General features: G+C 40.7%; 1 protein-coding gene across 3 annotated transcripts in view; it reads left to right on the forward strand.

Annotated features, from left to right (window-relative positions):
• PCSK2 (proprotein convertase subtilisin/kexin type 2) overlaps positions 1-22,011 on the forward strand; it is a 255,468-nt gene that overhangs the window by 164,453 nt on the left and 69,004 nt on the right. For all 3 annotated transcript variants that reach the window (XM_011962755.1, XM_011962748.1, XM_011962761.1), the window contains one exon: positions 16,089-16,165. In XM_011962755.1, coding sequence (XP_011818145.1) covers positions 16,089-16,165 — 77 coding nt within the window. The remainder of the gene's footprint in view (positions 1-16,088; positions 16,166-22,011) is intronic.

Genomic DNA, 22,011 nt, shown 5'->3' on the forward strand with positions numbered 1-22,011 from the left:
AAAGAAAGAAAGAAAAGAAAGAGAAAGAAAGAAAAGTCATCATATCAAGGAGTCCCAAATATCCCCTATATCATGTAGCTCATCCTTCAGGAAATAGGACACTTTCCAACTAACACAGTTAGGCTATATCTCCTGAGGTATTATGTTTTTCCTTGAATGGAGTTAAAATTCTTTCCACACCTGAGAGAATATGGCCCTGAAGGAAACTACGCCTGTCCCTGTGATGAAATGACCTAACAGGAGAAGCACTCAGCATCTTGCCGACAAGTCGGGAAGAACTCACAACTCACCCAGTGGTCATTTTGGTCAATTTGCGGGGGACACAGTTCTTTTGAATAGACCCCCTAAAAAAGGCTTGAAAGAAAAATTAGTCCATTCCAAAGCTATGATTAGAAATCATCTGTAATTCTCTACCAGAAGAAGAGCGCCTTATTATCACTTAAAATTACTCTAGTCCAATAGCCAACTGCTATTTTTTTATGTTAACTTTTCTTTACAGGAAGTACAATGTATTCCTTTTGGTGTACTGTTCCACGAGTTTGGACAAAAGTTCATACAGTCAAGAGGCAGAACATCCCCATCACCCAAAAAACTTTCCCCCTACTGCCCCATTTCCCACCTGCAGTCCTGTCAACCACAGATCTGCTTTTTATTCCCACAGTTTTGTCTCTTCTAGAAAGTTATACAAATGGAATCATACAGCATATGACCTTTGAGTCTGGCTTTTTCAAACATTTATTCTTTATCAATGGGGTTACGTATAACAATAACATGTTCCTTTTTATTGTTGCATAGCATTCCCTTGTGTGTGATGTACCACAACATGTTTATCTATTTTCCAGTCTGGGAACATTTGGATAACTTTCAGTTTGGACAATTATAAATAAAATTGTTATATACATTCACACACAGATTTTTGTATAGAATTTAGATGTCCTCTGTCTTGGGTTTGAAGAGCTCTATCGTAAACCAACTGCTATTTAATGTCTTCTAGACATTTTCTAAAGTGACAGTCCTCAGAGTCATGGAGCCTAGAAACAGTGCAGTTGTTCCTGGAGTTCAGAATGCTTTACTCTGTGAATATCATTCTCACTTGGGTAGCCTTGGTCTGTGAGTAAATGGGCTATGATAGGCGTTGTGTAGTCGTCCATCCCAGCTCTCTCCCCAGCATCAGATAAGGATTCAGGCTGTGAACTCCGATGCCTTCAGTCCAATGAGACCAGAACATCACTTGACTGTTTTTATTTTAGGTCTCGTGTCAAGCTAAGCTAAGATACTTCATTCCTTTTTCTTTTCCCATCAAATTTTGTATCTTAAAAGTTTCAAAAAGATTTATAAGCAAGTATATCTAGAGATTTTTAACTAAATGAAATAAATTTAAATAGAATTCTGAGTATTTTTCCATTTGATTTTTTGAAAAATATATGCAGTTCCCAAATTTGAACAATAAATGTGCATTTATAATGTAAGATTATGCTCCCAGAAAGCTAAAAAAAGTTAGAATTATCATAATTACATAATCCCTATTATACTTCAACTCTTAGACCTAATTTTTAATCATTTAACTTCAAAAAGATGAATATTTTTAATTTTTTTTTCTTTTTTTCAATCACTATTGAGCACAGTTGAGTTAAATCCAAGAAGTATTCTGTTGGGGCTAAAAATTTTCTGTTCAAAGCACACCTAATGATTTCTCTCTTGTTTCAATGGTATTAAATTTATGAGACCTCTATTTTCATCTCTAGTATCAGTTTATTTCATTTCCATTTTCCACTTGTTTTCCTAAAATAACAACAAAATGCAATTAAAATGTGTAAATAATGCTGCTTACAACACCTCCATAGCTAAATGCGGTATAAATAGAAGTGGCATGGCACTAGCATATTAAAAAAGGAGGCTTGAAATATCAACATTTAATGTAAAGAAGTACAAGTACAGTAATGGAAAGCTGAATGTTTAAAGGTTTGGAAACTCTTGGAAGCATGCTTATCTTGCTCTACCGAATTCCAAAGGCAAACAGTTTTATTTTAATAATTTTGTAGCTGGGCATGGTGACATGTGTCTATAGTCCCAACAACTTGGGAGGCGGAGGCAGGAGGATCACTTGAGCCCAGGAATTTGAATCCAGCCTGGGCAACATAGCAAGACCCTGGATCTGTTTTCTGTACCTATAGTTTTGTTTATAATAATAACAAAATAATAATAATTTTGTTAATGTACAGAGCATGAGTGAGCTCCACCTGACAACTCTTATAATGTCAAATGATACTGATGTCAACAAAACAACTTAGACAATTCTTGAAATTTGCTTGTTTATCTGATACATTTGTTGAGAGTCTACTATGTGCAAGTGGTATCAAGTGAAAAACCCAGTGCATATCCTTGAATCACTTGGAGTGAACTGGAGGGAATGGAAAAGTGAGGGACATCTATTCACAGCAGAGTGTCACATGGGGAGAGGACATGTCCTTGAACCATTTGGAGTGAACTGTAGGGGATGGAAAAGCGATGGACATCTATTCAGAGCAGAGTGTCACGTGGGGAGAGAACAAGGATCAGGGAGGCACGGGGGTTGGATGAGCTCTCTTCCTGGTTCTTGAAAATGCCATGAATGATGGTGGTAGCAGGAATGTCAAGGAGCACCATGAGTCAGGGACATGTCATCCCCAAAAGGTCTAGGGTAGAGTATTTCCTTCCCAAGAAACCAGTGTCCCATAATTCACCTGCTAGAACCCCTGTGCACAAAGGGATTGTGTGATTAATGTAGATTTTGGTGTTTCATCTTGTAGCAACTTAATAAGGTATGTGCCCAGCTTCCAAATGAAGGCTATAATCACTTTTCCATAGTTTATGAATTATGAAGTTGGATTCCCATCCCAAATGCTGTCAAAGTTTTTTGGCTTCAAAACCAATTAAAATGATGAATAGCTGTGAAAAAAACCAGAAGTGCATTTAATCTTTCTTCAGAACAGTTGGGGATCAGTCCTTTTCTGTCACATTTCACATTAGCTGGGAACATAAAATTGTTCTTGTTCAAAGGTAAGATTCAAACTACTTCTTCATGAAAGAGAACTCATCTACTTAACTTTTTTTTCCCCAGCTATTATAAACACGAAGATATTTACAAAGTGCCTTGTACATCCTTTCTGCTTGTCTCCCAAGGACACGACACTCCACTTCCATCTTCTCCTCTTAGCTATGTTATCCTAAAAAGAATCATCAAAGCAAAGATTAACTGTTACAAGAAAAAAACAAATAAGCGAGAAGATTGCTGACAAGTTTTGGGGCTTGGTTTATTATGGATGTGAAAATGAGTAGAAACCCAAGTCCTTGAGTCCACCTTTCATGACGGTAGTCCTGGTCTTGCTATCGTTTAATACAACTTAGGTCTTAATGTTCTCACTCAGTGCTGAGTGTGCTGGGATAAGCAAGGTGTTCACAGTCTTGTACTTTTTTTCTTTACTTTTTATCATAAAAATGAGCTGCAGGTGTCATGCAGTGCAGAGAGAAGAGAATGCTTTCTGAGTCAGAAGGTCACATTTTTTGTACTCAACCACTTCTAGCTAGAAAACCTTGAGCAAATTACATAATCTCATGGAACCTCAGTTTTCTTATCTGTAGAATGGAGGTTATAACATTTAATTCTCAAAACTGCTGTGGGGCTCACATAAAATTAATTTGTGCTGAATTACACATATTTGTAATTTATACATAAAACTTATATGTGTATGTATAATAGCAACAGACCCCAATACAGTATTTATTATTCATATTCCTGTCATTTTGACAGGAGGAAAAGACATCGTCTAAGACGTGTTTAAGACAAAGTTTCCAATCAATGGTATTTGGACACAACAACTCCTTCGATGAGGTGACTCAGCTATCAGTGAACTCATCTTTGCTATTCTTAGAGCTGAAAAAGGAGAAGCAGGTGATACTGAAGTTGTGTAATCAGTCTCAGGGGGAGGGCTATAAACTAGTGTCTCCATCTCTCTCAGGACATCTGGACTCAAAGGTAGTGACCTCGACCTCACCAGCCATTCAAAGGCAAGCAGAATGCTCACAGAGGAGGCAAGGGCAAAGAAGCTTTGAGTATCTCTACAACATCAGAGAACACCCAGTCAAAAGAGAGGGAAACACAAATTGACTTGTACCTTGTCACCTTGACAACAAAAATTTAGACTCTAGCTGCTATATTATCTTCTGGTTCCTTTTCCAGAACTGCTCTCCTTGGGCTGATTTACACGGTCACTATTGTAGACCCTTGATAGTACACCCAGTCTTTGTGGAACTCCAAGAATCAGGCTTCAATTGCCCTTTGAGCCAGCTACACTGGGCCCCTTCAACCTTCAGCCTTCTCTCTGGGCAAGTCCATAACTGCAGCTATTGTAAGCCCATCTGCAGGCTGCCCTCCTCCTGTCCTGTGTCCTGGAGAGCATCCCTGTGTGATTGCTGGCCTTAACCTTTCATTAAACTATCAAAGCTACATTCCACTGCCTTTCTTAAACCCACATCTTTTCTATTTCCTTCAACTTCAAATTAGCCATTGTTTCCACATCATCCTCTCCTGACGTGATAGGGAATGAAGTGATGATGGCTCACAGCACTGCTGGGGCTGCTTTTACAAGAAGCTCACTCAAGGTCAACTTTTTTTTTTGTTTTTGAAACAGGGTCTCACTGTGTTGCCCAAGCTAGGATCATACAGTTGCACAATCATAGCTTGCTGCAGCCTCAACTCCCAGGCTCAAGAGATCCTCCCACCTCAGCCTCCTGAGTAGCTGGGACTACAGGTGCGTACCACCACACCTGGTTAACATTTTTTATACGTTTTGTAGACATGGAGTCTTGCCATGTTGTCCAGGCTGAATCAAGGTCAATTTTGTCATCATGAGGGAGCACAGAGAGACCTCATCAGTGAAGGCCACTAGGAAATGGGAGAAATCCAACCACGCTGGAACAAGGTTGGGAGAATCGGTCAGTTCTAGGGCAGTTGCCTAAGTAGAATGGATCATGAATTCGGATCTGCTTCCAGCAGTATCTGTGGATACGCAGGTCAAATTTGGACAATGAGGCCAAGCAGACTTGAGCACAGAATCAAAGCACACTTAGAGTTACCTACGTGCAACTCCATTTTTGCTAAATCCAAATTACACCTTACTATACTGTCAACTTTTATTTGTCTATATCATTTGTTAGAATCCAGAAAACATACATTGTTTCTTTTCAGGAAGAAGTCAAGGTATAAAAATAAGTATGTGTTGAAATATAAGCACATTTTAAAAAGCATTTTAGCTCCTATTGTCGTTCATGCAGCTTGGTATTGAGTTTGTCTATAATTGGGTGTATTTTTAATTTTTTAATTTTTAAATACACCGAATTTGACAGAAACTTTATTTTTTTTTTGGAGACGGAGTCTTGCTCTGTCGCCCAGGCTGGAGTGCAGTGGCCGGATCTCAGCTCACTGCAAGCTCCGCCTCCCGGGTTCATGCCATTCTCCTGCCTCAGCCTCCGGAGTAGCTGGGACTACAGGCGCCCGCCACCTCGCCCGGCTAGATTTTTGTATTTTTTAGTAGAGACGGGGTCTCACCATGTTAGCCAGGATGGTCTCGATCTCCTGACCTCGTGATCCGCCCGTCTCAGCCTCCCAAAGTGCTGGGATTACAGGCTTGAGCCACCGCGCCCGGCAACAGAAACTTTAAACAGCAGGAGTCAAAAATAATTCAGACCTTAATATTAGTCAAAACTTGTTTAATAGCAGGAAACCCTCCACTCTGAACTTCTACTCTTCTTTCTTGCAGAATCAATCCCTCCAGCAGCCCTCAACTACCAGAAGCACAAAAATTCACTTTTTTTTTTTTTTTTTTTTTTGAGATGGAGTCTCACTCTGTCACCCAGGCTGGAGTGCAGTGGCATTATCTTGGCTCACTGAAAACTCCACCTTCCAAGTTCAAGCAATTCTCTGCCTCAGCCTCCCGAGTAGCTGAGATTACAGGTACCCACCACCACGCCTGGCTAATTTTTGTATTTTTAGTAGAGACGGGGTTTCACCATCTTGGCCAGGCTGGTCTTGAACTCCTGACCTCATGTCCACCAGCCTCGGCCTCCCAAAGTGCTGGGATTACAGGCTTGAGCCACCGCCTCCGACCAAATTCAAGAATATTATGCTTGGTAGTCACACACGTGGTCTTATTTTCTTTGGCTCATTCAACCTCTCCTTCCGAACCAAAGAAATCCATTGTAACAACTCTTTTCTCAGAGCTGACTTTTTTCATAGAAAGAACTTTGGTCTGAGACATGCCAAGAAGTTCTTGACACTCCCACAATTTACACCTTTCCATCTTTACTATTAGAGATTAACTTGTTTCAATGCCCATTCTCTTCTGTTAAAGCAGATAATACTGGAAAAGGCAACGTCTGAATGCATTTCTGTCAAGATGTGAATGGTTTATCAAAATCAATTTCTTCCTGTGGAAGAGTTTAGGTGGAAGGGGAGGAGAGAAAGCGAGAGAAGATTATAACAGGGAGGCTATGGATGCAGAAAGGAGAAGTGGGGAGCCAAAGGCAAACCTGCCACCCATTTCACAAATAAAAGAATCAGTGTGGGCTGGATGCAGTGTCTCACAATACTTTAGGAGACCAAGGAGGGAGGACCGCTTGAGGCCAGGAGTTCGAGACCAGCCTGGGCAACACAGTGAAACTCTGTCTTTACAATTTTTTTCAATTAGCCAGGCATGATGGCACACACCTGTAGTTTCAACTACTCAGGAGGCTGAGGCAGGAAGATCACTTGAGCCCAGGAGTTGGAGGCTGCAGTGAGGTGTGATTGTGCCATTGCCTCCAGCCTGGGTCACAGAGTGAGACCCTGTCTCCAAAAAAAAAAAAAAGACAAAATGCAGATTCAGCTGAGACTTGGCATTTCTGACAAGTTCTCAGGTAATGTCAGTGCTACTGGTACACAGACCACACTTTAAGCCACAAGAAGGCTAGGATATGAGATATTAACAAAGGTGTTAGCTCAGTGGTTCTCAACCTGAACTATCCATCAGAACCACCAAAAGAGGTTTTGTTGAGTTTGTTGGTGGCTTTTATTAAAAACTACTGATGCCCAAGGCCCACCCCAGATCAGTTAAGTCAGAATCTAGGAATGGCTCAAGTATTTGTATTTCTAAAAGCTCTCTAGGTGATTCTCTTGTGCAGCTTCAGTTAGGAACCACTGTTAGTTGATAACCAAAGGTGCTATTAAAAATTCCATAATAATATATTAGCTCATGAAGGCTAGTGAGATACCCCAGCTAAGGGCATCTTTCTCTGCAATAGCAGCTTGCTATTGTACAATGGGAGCAAGCAGTTGGTGCTCAATACATTTGTTCAATGAAAAAAAGAAGTGATTGACTGAATGCATGAACAAATGGAAATGTTTGAAGTCAACAGTCTATAGAATGAAAAGGATTACAGCCCTAATGTCAAAATGACAAGTGGCAGGATGGGTATTTAAAGACAGATCATCTTTTCCATCACTCTTTCAAATACCCCACAGAAGTACTTAAATCTTGGCCCACTTTTAAAGCTGACTTTGTTAATAACTGAAGGAGTCAAAGTCACAAATTTTCCACACCGTTACTTTATTCCAGTGTTTCCCAAATCAACCATCAGTCGCTATACACCTTTGCAACTTTTGCTACTGGTGTTATTATTTACCTAGTATATTTCTTTAAATTGACTCACTTTTTAACATAAACAAATGTATTTTAAAGGGAAACTATAAATCACTATTTCAAATAGAAAAGCAACTAATATTCCATGACATCAGTAGAATTGACTGTCAAAATAAATGCAATGTAAGCAACTGAAGCAGGATGTTTCTGCCTGCCAATGCTTGCCTCTGTCAGATAAGAAGAAGGATTAACAAGTATAGAGAGGTGTTAAAGCTATGGGGGCACTTAGCAGAGACTTTGTCACTGGCATAATAAGAAGGATTGCAGGAGTGTTTTGCAAGGAACCACAGTCCTGCCGTGCGATGCCATGTTATTTAACATGGAAAGCAGGCACCACGTGTAAGTGTCTCATGGCATTTTCAGTCAATGATTGTCAAACTGTACTCAGAAACCCAGGGGCCACCAGGTAGTGTTGAAGAGGCTCTAGAAAAAAAGAGGAAGTATTTCAGATTCTGAGGAATTGAGTCACCAGTGTTATTTGTCTTATAGAGAGCATGATTTTTATTTTTTTTGAAAATCCTACTTCTATAAGGAACAGCATAATCAACAGAGAACAGAGAAACAGGTTGAACCCTACTGTTGAAATCAGGAGAATTAACTTTCTCATTGGAGGCATATTTGCTGATTTAGGCCTCAAAGGTCTTGTATCAACCTTGGAAGAGACAATTAACTAAATAAAACCATGTTATTAAAAAAAATGAATGGACCATACCAAATAAGACATGTGCTCCCCTAGCCCTTTAAAGTATGACCCTCTGTGGGAGGTTAAATTATTAGCTAAAATAGCTAAAGGTATATACTTGGATTTAAGCAGAATGATCCACTAATGTTCTAGGAAGTAAATGCACTAACTTACTCTTTTTTATTTGCTAGGTATTTATTTTTCTTTTAAACAATGCATGCAGTAGAATATGATGAATATAATTCTGATGCAGAAAAGCAAAATTGCACACTTAAGAGAGAGGCCTCTGGAGCCAGACTTCCTGGTCTAAATCCCTGCTCTGCCCTTCATCGTCTGTGTAACCTTCGGCTGAATATTCAACCTCTCTGTGCCTACACTTCCCTGCTTATGCGATGAGGATGACAATAAGGGTATTACCCACACAAGGACATCAGAAGGATGAGTAACGCAGACACAATATCTAAGAGTCCCTTATACAAAATACACACTTGATATGTGTTACCTGATGTCATCATGGTTAAAAAAAATTACACAAAATGTTATGCAATGAAAACTAAGCCTTCCTTCCACCCTAGACCCCATGCCTCTCCCCAGGCAAAGCACTATAAAAAGACTCTTGTGTTTCTTCCCAGAACTACTGTATACTTACCAGCAAGTGCATCCCTCTCTTCTATGCAAATGGGAGCCCACTATACACTCTATTCTACATATTGCCTTTTTTGCTTAATAACATTTCCTGGGAATGAGTTCATTGCCAGTTTCATATCTCATTCTTTGCCAGAGCTGCAGAGTTTTGCATCACATGGGTGCACCAGAATTTCTTTAACCCATCCACAGTGTTGGAGATTTAGGTTGTTTCTAATATTTCACTATTACAATCACTGCCGGAACGAATATATTTAAATATACATCTTTCATTTATATGCAGGTCTGTCTTTAGGGTAGAGTCTTAGAGGTGGAATTGCTGGGTCAAACAGTCCATTCATTTTTATTTTGATAGATATTGCCAAATTTCTCCTCAAAGAGATTGTGCCAACTTCCGCACCAACCAACCACATACAGAAGCAGCTGTGTCCCCTCATTCTCAAAATAATATTTCAAATACATCAACAAGATATACAAGGTAATCAAGTTTTTTTAGTCTGTTTTAGCTGATATAACAAAATATCTTAGACTGAGTAATTTACAAACAACAGAAATCTATTGGCTACAGTTCTGGAGGCCAGAATTCCAAGACAAATGTGCCAGCAGATTTGGTGTCTGGTGAAGGCCTGTTCCTCATATACAAGGCCTTCCTGCCACATCTTCACATAGCAGAAAGGTTAAACAGGCTCCTTCAGACCTCTTTTATAAGGGCACTAATCCCATTCATGAGGGCTCCACCCTCATGACCTAATTACCTCCCAAGGACCCCACCTCTTAATACAAACACACTGGGGTTTATATTTCAACATATGAATTTTGGAGGGACACCAACATTCAGACTATGGCACCGAGGAATGCTATTGTATTGAAACAGTTATCAAAAGATTGAAATTTTGCATTTGTGAAATGCTAACATATGTCCTTTATTAATGCATCAAATTACAAAATGTAGTGGCAGGTAGGGGTGTACTGAAAAGATACTTTTTAGCATACCGGCAACAACCCTAATGTGCAATGAAGATACATATTGATGATATGCTCACAGGTACTGCTAATAATATTGTGATTTGTACTTCCCATTCATAACTGAAGGAAATGCTTGATTTGAGGTGGTGGCTAGTGCAAATAAAGATGTAAATTTTTCCACCCAAGTTTTAGAGCCTATCTTGGAGCCAGCTCTTAAAGCTTCATTCCAATGAATAGCAGCTTATTTTTAATGTATCAGGTCAGCACCAGGAATTTACGCTTTTAGAGAAGCTCTTAAAATGCATGTGTGGGAATCAGCCTCTATCTAGCCTAATACACGCTTCATTGGCCTTCTAAAATAGCAAGCCGAGCAAGAAGACATAGGCAAAGATCACTCTAAAGATGCCCTCCAGAGGTGTTTGCCTCGGCTGTTACTTAGACCAACTGTTCGCTCCTTCCTGCAATACAGCTGCGCTCCTCCACCACAGGGTTTTGGAAAATATCAATTAAATAAGAGATTTTTAAACACCTCTGAAAAAGATAAAGGCATCTTTTTAATTTGGGGCACCCTATTAGCCATTAAGAATTAATGTTGTTATCTCCTCATCTGTTTAGTGCTCAGAACCTCTCCCAAGTCTGCTGATAATGATGGCAATGAGAGCCAAAGGATGGATCTGCTTAGCTCTGGAAAATACTGGCCAGGTACAGAGGCTCATGCCTATAATCCCAGCACTTAGGCTGAGGCAGGCAGATCACTTGAGGTCTGCAGTTCGAGACCTGCCTGGCCAAAATGGCGAAACCCCTTCTCTACTAAAAAAATACAAAAATTAGCCAGGCATGGTGGCACACCTGTAATCCCAGCTACTCAGGAGGCTGAGGCAGGAGAATCACTTGAACCCTAGGGGCAGAAGTTGCTGTGAGCTGAAATTATGCCCCTGCACTCAAGCCTGGGCAACAGAACAAGACTCTGTCTCAAAAAAAAAAAAAAAAAAAAAAAGCCAGGCATGGTGACTCATGCTTGAAATCTCAGCACTTTGGGAGGCCGAGGCGGGCGGATCACGAGGTCAGGAGATCGAGACCATTTGGCTAACACAGTGAAACCCCGTCTCTACTAAAAATACAAAAACGAAACTAGCCAGACGTGATGGCAGGCACCTATAGTCCCAGCTACTCAGGAGGCTGTGGCACAAGAGTGGCGTGAACCTGGGAGGTGGAGCTTGCAGTGAGCCGAGATCGTGCCACTGCACTCCAGCCTGGGTGACAGAGCGACACTCCATCTCAAAAAAAAAAGAAAAAAGAAAAAAGAAAAGAAAAAAGAAGAAGAGAAAATGTCAAATGTCCAGCCACCCAGGACACAGCTGAGTGGCCTGACTGTTCAATTGTATCACTCCTCAGATCTGGAGAGTGCTCCAGTGACTACAGAAGTTGCTAGAATTTCCAGAAGCAAGAAGAAAGTGATGGGGAAAAGTGTCAAATCCACAATGGGAGAACACTGTGTCCCTGGAAAATGTTATGACCCTGGCAACCTTAGGAGTATGGAAGAAAGATTTCAAACAAATTTCTGACTGTGTATCTTTTTCTAAATTTTTTGAATGCTGAAGAAATGTTAAATTTCATTAAGTTTTACAGCCAGATTTAATACAGACATAAATCCCTTCCGTGTTCGTTTCAGTCAAAAGTGAGCTGAACATTATCGTTAAACCAGTGCATGTGGGACAAGTATTTGAGGAAAATCAAAATAGGCACAGTTGGGAACATTAAGCCATGGCCATATTAGATGCAAGTAGGCGCAATAGCAAAATTCTTTAGGCTCTAATGGACTAGGCTATTTTGCTTCTCAGTTTCCATACAGATGAGCTTTGTTCTGGGGCAATTTGGTTGCAGTTTGAGAGTCTATCTGGAGAAGCTCATTTCTCTTTCATTAGTCCATGAGCTCAGTGCAATTTCAGCTATTACTGTTAGACAGCTCCTAGCTGGGTTATTTGGTTAAATGCCTTCAGGGAAAGTAGCAAGACAGAATAAAAGGACAAATGCAATGTGGTTTCTTGTTCTGAGTTCCTGGAGCTGTGGAATTACATTGGCAGTTAATCATACGCCACGTTGTACTCGTGATCATAAACTCCTATTATTTGAGGTGTTATTCAAATCTTGTATTATTTGAAGTTGTGCCACAAGAAACGTCTTCTGTGGCACAATTTACTTGAGGTCGGGTTTGTATGCAACTATAAACATAGAGACCTGTTTCTTGTCAGCGACATGTTAGTAGGTATATAGTGCCATTTGTGTGAAATTGAAAATGGCATTCCCTACTGGTGGGTGAACTGCAAGACAGCACCCTCTCTCTGGGCAAATTAGAACAGGTGCCCCCTTCTGGGTGGACAAATGAGCAAAAAGCAGCCCCTCTGGGTTGATCAATTCTTTCTTAAAGCCTCCTCCACCTTGGGGTGTGGGGGTGGTGCACATGGCTTGGTAAGTCCAATGCAGACCCTAGTTGCTCCCTGTGGGCAGGAACCCCTGGTGCGATGCACAACCTGCACAACTGTACATGACAGCCCTGATTACAGAAACCATTTTCACAATTTTGTAGTTGGACCACAGAGTTTGCCCCTCAGTACTCTAAAAAATATCTGTTCAATCACATCAGTGGATGTCCATATTAAATACATTAGCCTTCTTTCTTATGGCAAGTAACTGCCACTCTCTGCCAAGGGCAGTGTTCTAATCTTGGAAACAAACAGGACACTCGTAGGTGGAAAAACAGAAGAACTAGAGGATGGTGACCCCTAGGGGCTTGACCAGTGGTGGGCAGTGGAGTGGTGGAAACCATGGTGGCACCTCTTCACCATCGCAGTGTAATGCTCTCCTCGGCCTGCATCAGTACCCGGTGAGCTGAGGCCCAGTATCTGCCGGATAACCCACCTTTGACTAGCATGAGACACAAGAGGAGCAAGATTCAAACTCCCAACAAGATACTCAACTAGTTCACACCAGATTCAGTGGCTATAGCCCAGGAGAGAACAGGGTATGGCACATGTATGTCTCAGAGCAAAGAGATCTGCCCAGAAAGACAAAGACTGAGTGAGATGCTATAGTGTGGGCTATCAGAGGGCAGCCTGGGAGCCCAAGAGGCCTAGGACATTAGTCAGGGATTAGTAAACTCTTTCCAATAAAAAGCCACATGGTAAATACTTTAGGCTTTATGGGCTTTTGTCACATCTACTTATCTCTGCTGTTAGAGTGCAAAAGCAGTGACAGGCAATTCATAAATAAATGGATGTGACTGCATTCCAATACAACTTTACTTACAAAAACAGGCCATGGGTTGATTTAGCCGGTGGGCTGTATTTTGTGACCTTTGCTGTAGGTAATCAAAGAAAGAGGACACAACAGGAGAAGTCAGAGGTGAGGCATTGCCCATACTGCGTGGGGCAACGTGCTTGCCAGCTTACATCCCTTGCTTCATTTTATCCTCACAGCAACTAACTAGTAACAGTTTTACCACCTACATTTTGAAGATGAAGAAACTACAGTTTCTAAACAATAGGAAAATTTCCAAGGTCAAAAACAACCTCATTTCAAAACCAAGTATGTTTGACTTGAATTCTTCTCTTCCTTTCCCTACATCAAGCTGGGACCTGCGACATATTTGTCTAGGGCAGCCCAGCAAGGGAAGCCCATTGATCAGAGAGGCATTAAATTCCAGATCTGGGGGTATGGATGGCAGTACCAGGGCCAGGTGCAATCTCAGAAGCTTCTCTGTGGATGTAAAAGCAATGGGCACAGCCACCATTGGCTGCCGGAGCTCCCACCTCTCTCATCACCAGCCTTCCAGATAGACAAGCCCCAAATCTGAAAGGTGTCATCTGTGGGCCTGCGTCTTTGATAGCCAGGCAATTACGGCACCTCATATATAAAAATCCAGAGGAATCTGTGAATATAATAAGTGACTGTCCTTTCTTAGCGTGGTGCAGGCCATCTGTTTGAAAAGTACACACTGCCAACAATGCCAAGTTGTAATTATTAAACTTTCTAGCTAAGAGCAAGTCTCATCTTTCTTTCTAATTATGCATTCAAATATTCAGAAATTAAGCCTTAGAATTATTAAATACCGGGGATCGGTTATTTCCCCCGTGCATTAAACTTTTAGAAGAGAACATGAGCCATCATCAGAAGTTTCTTCCAGAAATAACTCCCAGAGAAGCCCTGAGGTCAGCTTGGAATCAACCCAACCTTCTCACTTTCGGTGTGATGGTACAATGATAATTCAAGTTCTTAATGATGACTCTGAATCATCTCAATCCTGAATCATCAGAGATTAAATTATTTTCACCAAACAGCTAGTATTTTCTAAAGCAGGAAAATTGATTAAAGGATTTCAGTAAAAAGTTAGAGAAGTCCAAACAAAGCAAGCATCTGGCAAGCCTTGGTGACCAGAACATTAAATTCACCAAACACCACCTGTTCCAAATGTCCATGTTAATGGCAATTATAGAAAACTCCAGTATCATTCAAGGCCAGTTTAACTTATTCCTGTACACAAATAACTTTATGGGAGACAGCATTGTAATTCAAATCAATAAATGACTCTGTTTGGCTGTAGAAGCATAAACAGAACCCTTGCAAAATATTGTTCCTCCTTGCTAGAAACCATTTGATTTTTAGCCAGAAAACATACAGCCATACAGCCAAACAAGAATAACAACTGTTTGCCTTCCTTAATGTTCAGTGTAGACTGTTACCCAAGGAATTAAGCATTAGTCATCAAAAATTAATTGCAAAGGCAATAAAATAATTGGGGTTCCTGAGTTATCATCCATTTCAACATTCAGAGGCCCATTTGACCCCAGACAATACACTGTCTTTCTTCTTGTTATAAAAGATGTCTCAGAGTTCTGAGGGTTCTCTGCTGTAAACTCTGCTCTCAGAACTCTCCAGGTCCTCCTTCCAACCCCCGCCATGTCCGGCCAAACTATCTTCCCAGAGTCAGGAGCAGAGCCAAGAGCATCACCCAGGCAGACCCCAGTGATAATTATCAGCCCAAAAGATAAGCCCAAGTGGAAAGTTTGAGAAGCCAGTCATTCAAGCAGCAGCTACAAAGGGACGGACACTCTCTGGTTTTCCCTCACTGACTTCATTTCCCTCTGCCAGCCTGATAGAAACGTGGTCTCAGTCTGCTCAGGCTTTGCCCCTGCCTCCCTGTCTCCAGAAGTGCCCTCAAGCTTCAAAAGACTCACACAGCCTTCCAGAGAGGGAGACAGGGGCCTAGTGCTGGTTTTCATCATCTGTCCACTCCGGCTTCTGTAGTAACCCCATTCCCATTGGCCTCGGTGGTCAGTTCACCCAGATCCTGCCTAAACCCTGGATGCTCATTGTCCTGATCACCTGAATGTCCTAGGCCAGCTGGTTCTCAGAGTCACATCTTCACCAACCTCAACCTCCCACAAAATGATTATTACAACTACTGGTGATTTTGTCATCTAAACAATCAAAACAAAAATTAATGGAATTAGTGGAGTTGCTCAAAAAGGAAGATGTTGGATGACAAAGAATAGTACACTTTTGACCATATGCTGTAGGGCATAAGAGTTCATACAGATCCTTATTGAAGTTTGTAATAGTATATTTCTTTGTTCGATCATTCGATTGATGTCTGTCCCCACAACTAGGCTATAAGTTACATAAGGGCAGGGATGCCACCATTGTATTCCCATACTTAGCAAAGTCCCTGACATATATTGGACTCTTCATGATATTTGTTGAGTGAATAAATGAGGTCAATTGTGGACAACGTCAGGGCCTCGGGCAGGGGTTTAACACCCATAAGGCGAAAGGAAACCAGCCTATGTCAGTCTAAAGGAAGAAGCTGGATGTGAACCTTCCGTGTAAAGCAAGGAAACTCTAAAGGCCATCTCACTCCAAGGACACGCTTTGGCTCCAACACAATTTTGTAAGGGTTGGTCCAGTGCAGCACACTAACCCAGCACTCCAGGGAAGACTAGAAACATTTCAAGTATCCCAGCACTTTCCCTTTACTGCGCCTCTGGCTGTACAGACCTAATGAGATGCCTTGTGTTTTTCAGAATGCCGAAGCAAGTTACGACTTCAGCAGCAACGACCCCTATCCTTACCCTCGGTACACAGATGACTGGTTTAACAGGTAAACCGGGACTTGGGAGGGCTCTTTGACTTTAGGCTTTGGAGTTTTGTTTTACTTTGTTTTGTTTCAGGCTTGACTACCACCAGCAAAATAATCCCCATGCTTCATTAAATTATATTGTGATTTTTCTTCTTAGTGGCTACATTCTCTAAAGTGGAATTTTTAATATTACAATCTTCCTTTAGAATAATCTTTTGACTGTTTTGTTCTGCTGAACTTGAAATTATTTGCCACTTTAATCCATTAAAGAGAAAAGGAAATAGAAATAAGAAGTTCTTTCTCAACCCATTACAAGGTGATTTAAAACATGCTGATTTTGCTTTATATGTTTTAGCTACTGTAGAGAAGTGTTTTGCTCCATGGGTCTGTGTCTATGTGTTTTTGAAAAGTATTCTGTTCGTTTTCTACTATAATCTCATGGAGTCCCTTTCAACAAAACACTAAGTGTGATTGGCAGAGGTTTGAAGTATTGCTTAGGATAAAGGTCCTATGATGTCAAACTACCCAAACAGTCTATCCAAGAGAATAATTTTCCTTCAGCCTGTTTTGCCACTAAACGTGGAAATGTTGTCTCTTTTTTCTTCAGGTAAACATTTTGCTTAAATGGTTAATTACATATAAGAGACATGAAGAAATAAAGATTTGCAGCTTGCTCAATCAATGAAAGAATACTCTAATTTTTAAACCTAGTGTTTCCCTGTTATTGATGTCCTTGGGTGAAGTTCATAAAAACATATGAACTTCAATTAGTTGTATAAAAATATATGATGTGAAGAGCACTTTACTCATTTTTTTTTTATTTCTCATGGCACTCTAAGTAGTAGATAAAACAAATGTTGTCATTTTCAGTTTAGTGATAAGCAAACAGGCTCAGAAGGGTTGAAGGGCTTCCTTAGTCAAACAATTAAAATTCAAGTCAAAGCCAAGATTAGCCCCATGCTTCAAATTGTTTCCAAATCCACATTTGTGCTATTCTTTGCTAAGTATCATTTGTATTATTTGATACAGAAAGCATGACCAGAGTATGTTCAGGGGTAGAGCCTCAGCAGACAGGAAGCTTAGATTCTGTCTCTAAAGTTAGCAAGTTGACCTGAGACCCCTCAGTCTCATCAGGAGTTGACACAGGGTACACAGGTTCTGGGTACAAATGCAGAAAAGAAGAAAAAAGAAAACAAAGTTTAATTTTGTAATATTTTGTAAAGATCATTGCTGATGTCGGATAGCACAATTCATTCTCTAACCATGTCACCTGCAACCTGAAAATGAAATGCAATGCTTGGAGGTGTGTGTTTGGAGTATGAGAATGTATTAAAAAGATCTGAAAACTTTTGGCATGAAGTGTGTTTTACCTCTCTTACTTCTAACCCTAGATCCTAGCATATCTTTAACAAATAAACCATTTCAGACACAAGAATGTGAAGTTACCAAATGCATGCCATTAAACTGGGGTTTAGACAGAATTGGCAATGGCTATCCAGAACATGGTGCTGAGAAGAGCTATGAGAGGGTCTGGCTTCAGCAGGATTGATTACCAACTATCCGCATGAATATCAGAAAGTGCAGTGGCAACACATCCACTGGCTACTTGCTATCTTTCTGTAGCTAGTAGGTACTAAATTAGTCTTTGATGGATTGATATAAGCACAAAAATATAACCAATGGAATGATTTTCTCCCAATCTCATTTTCTGAACCCAAACAAAATCTGCCCTAGCCAAATCTTCCTGGGCAAGGTGCCATAAAAATACTCCTTAAAAAAAAAACTAAAAGGTTCCATTACAAGATGGCCAAATAGGAACAGCTCTGGTCTGCAGCTCCCAACGTGATCGACACAGAAGATAGGTAATCTCTGCATTTCCAACTGAGGTACCTGGTTCATCTCATTGGGACTGGTTGGACAGTGGGTGCAAGGGGTTAGGAAATTTCCCTTTCCTAGCCAAGGGAAGCAGTGACAGACTGTACCTGGAAAAATGGGACACTTCTGCCCAAATATTGTGCTTTTTCCACAGTCTTAGCAACCAGCACACCAGGAGATTCTCTCCCATGTCTGGCTCAGCAGGTCCCATGCCCATGGAACCTTGCTCACTGCTAGCAGAGCAGTCTGAGATTGACCTACAAGGCAGCAGCCTGGCGGAGGGAGGGGTGTCTGCCATTGCTGAGGCTTGAGTAGGTAAACAAAGGGACTGGGAAGCTCAAACTGGGTGGAGCCCACCACAGTTCAGCAAGGTCTACTGCCTCTATAGACTCCACCTCTGTGGGCAGGACATAGCTGAACAAAAGGCAGCAGAAGCTTCTGCAGACTTAAACGTCCCTGTCTGACATCTCTAAAGAGAGCAATGGTTCTCCCAGCATGGCATTTGAGCTCTGAGAATGGACAGACTGCCTCCTCAAGTGGGTCCCTGACCCCCATGTAGCCTAACTAGGAGAGATCTCCCAGTAGGCCCCAACAGACAGCTCATACAGGTAGATGCCCCTCTAGGATGAAGCTTCAAGAGGAAGAATCAGGCAGCAATATTTGCTGTTCTGCAATATTTGCTGTTCTGCAGCCTCTGCTGGTGATACCCAGGCAAACAGGGTCTGGTGTGGACCTCCAGCAAACTCCAGCAGACCTGCAGCTGAGGAACCTGACTGTTAGAAGGAAAACTAACAAATAGAAAGGAATAGCATCAACATCAACAAAAAGGACATCCACAACAAACCCCCATCTGTAGGTCACCAACATCAAAGACCAAAGGTAGATAAAACCACAAATATGGGTAGAAACCAGAGCAGAAAACCTGAAAATTCTAAAAACCAGAGGGCCTCTTCTCCTCCAAAGGATTGCAGCTCCTCAACAGCAACAGAACAAAGCTGGATGGAAAATGACTTTGACGAGTTGACAGAAGTAAGCTTCAAAAGGTCAGTAAAAACAAACTTCTCCAAGCTAAAGGAGCATATTCTAACCCATTGCAAGGAAGCTAAAAACCTTGAAGAAAGATTAGACGAATGCCTAACTAGAATAAAGTGTAGAGAAGACCTTAAATGACCCGATGGAGCTGAAACCCACAGCACAAGAACTTCATGACGCATGCAAAAGCTTCAATAACCAATTCACTCAAGTGGAAGAAAGGGTATCAGTGATTGAAGATCAAATTAATGAAATAAAGTGGGAAGACAAGGTTAGAGAAAAAAGAGTAAAAAGAAATGAACAAACCCTCCAAGAAATATGGGACTATGTGAAAATATCAAATCTATGTTTGACTAGTATACCTGAAAGTGACAGGGAGAATGGAACCAAGTTGGAAAACACTCTTTAGGATATTATCCAGGAGAAGTTCCCCAACCTAGCAAGATAGGCCAACATTCAGATTCAAGAAATACAGAGAATACCACAAAGATACTCCTCAAGAAGAGGAGCCCCAAGACACATAATTGTCAGATTCACCAAGGTTGAAATGAAGGAAAAAATGTTAAGGGCAGCTAGAGAGAAAGGTCGGGTTACCCAAAAAGGGAAACCCATCAGACTAACAGCAGATCTCTCAGCAGAAACCCTGCAAGCCAGAAGAGAATGGGGGTCAATATTCAACATTCTTAAAGAAAAGAACTTTCAACTCAGAATTTCATATCCAGCCAAACTAAGCTTCATAAGTGAAGGAGAAATAAAATCCTTTACAGACAAGCAAATGCTGAGAGATTTTGTCACCACCAGGCCTGCCTTACAAGAGCTCCTGAAGGAAGCACTAAACATGGAAAGCAACAACCAGTACCAGCCACTGCAAAAACATGCCAAATTGTAAAGACCATTGATGCTATGAAGAAACTGCATCAACTAACGAGCAAAATAACCAGCTAACATCATAATGACAGGATCAAATTCACATGTAACAATATTAACCTTAAATGTAAATGTGCTAAATGCCCCAATTAAAAGACACAGACAGGCAAATTGGATAAAGAGTCAAGACCCATCAGTGTGCCGTGTTCAGGAGACCCATCTCACGTGCAGAGACACACATAGGCTCGAAATAAAGGGACGGAGACAGATCTACCAAGCAAAAGAAAAGAAAAAAAACAAAAAAAAGCAAGGGTTGCAATCCTAGTATCTGATAAAACAGACTTTAAACCAACAGAGATCAAAAGAGACAAAGAAGGCCATTACATAATGGTAAAGGGATCAATTCAACAAGAAGAGCTAACTATCCTAAATATATATGCACCCAATACAGGAGCACCCAGATTCATAAAGCAAGTCCTTAGAGACCTACAAAGAGACTTAGACTCCCACACAACAATAATGGGAGATTTTAACACCCCACTGTCAATATTAGACAGAACAACAAGACAGAAGGTTAACAAGGATATTGAGGACTTGAACTCAGCTCTGGACCAAGCGGACCTAATAGACATCTACAGAACTCTCCACCCCAAATCAAGAGAATATACATTCTTCTCAGCATCACATCACACTTATTCCAAAATTGACCACATAATTGGAAGTAAAGTACTCCTCAGCAAATGTAAAAGAACAGAAATCACAACAAACTGTCTCTCAGACCACAGTGCAATCAAATTAGATCTCAGGATTAAGAAACTCACTCAAAACCACACAACTACATGGAAACTGAACAACCTGCTCCTGAATGACCACTGAGTACATAATGAAATGAAGGCAGAAATAAAGACATTCTTTGAAACCAATAAAAACAAAGACACAACATACCAGAATCTCTGGGACACATTTAAAACAGTGTGTAGAGGGAAATTTATAGCAATAAATGTCCACAAGAGAAAGCAGGAAATATCTAAAGTCGACACCCTAACATCACAATTAAGAGAACTAGAGAAGCAAGAGCAAACAAATTCAAAAGCTAACAGAAGGCAAGAAATAACGAAGATCAGAGCAGAACTGAAGAAGACAGAGACACAAAAAAACCCTTCAAAAAAATCAATGAATCCAGGAGCTGGTATTTTGAAAGGATCAACAAAATTGATAGACCACGAGCAAGACTAATGAAGAAAAGAGAGAAGAATCAAATGGACACATTAAAAAATGATAAAGGGGATATCACCACTGATCCCACAGAAATACAAACTACCATCAGAGAATACTATAAACACCTCTACACAAATAAAGTAGAAAATCCGGAAGAAATTGACAAATTCCTGAACACAAACACCCTCCAAGACTAAACCAGGAAGAAGTTGAATCTCTGAATAGACCAATAACAGGCTCTGAAATTGAGGCAATAATTAATAGCATACCAACTAAAAAAAGGCCAGGACCAGACTGATTCACAGTCAAATTCTACCAGAAGTACAAAGAAGAGCTAGTACCATTCCTTCTGAAACTATTCCAATCAACAGAAAAAGGGGGACTCTTCCCTCTTTTTATGAGGCCAGCATCATCCTGATTCCAAAGCCTGGCAGAGACACAACAAAAAAAGAGAATTTTAGACCAATATATCTGATGAACATCGATGTGAAAATCCTCAATAAAATACTGGCAAACTGAATCCAGCAGCACATCAAAAAGCTTATCCACCATGACCAAGTCGGCTTCATCCCTGGAATGCAAGGCTGGTTCAACATATGCAAATCAATAAATGTAATCCATCACATAAACAGAACCAACGACAAAAACCACATGATTATCTCAATAGATGCAGAAAAGGCCTTCAACAAAATTCAACAGCCCGTCATGCTAAAAACTCTCAATAAACTAAGTATTGATGGAACGTATCTCAAAATAATAAGAGCTATTTATGACAAACCCACAGACAATATCATACTAAATGGGCAAAAACTGGAAGCATTCCCTTTGAAAACTGGCCCAAGACAAGAATGCCCTCTGTCACCACTCCTATTCAA

Source organism: Colobus angolensis, unplaced genomic scaffold (genome assembly GCF_000951035.1).
Source record: "Colobus angolensis palliatus isolate OR3802 unplaced genomic scaffold, Cang.pa_1.0 Scaffold117, whole genome shotgun sequence".
NCBI classification, from domain to species: Eukaryota; Metazoa; Chordata; class Mammalia; order Primates; family Cercopithecidae; genus Colobus; species Colobus angolensis.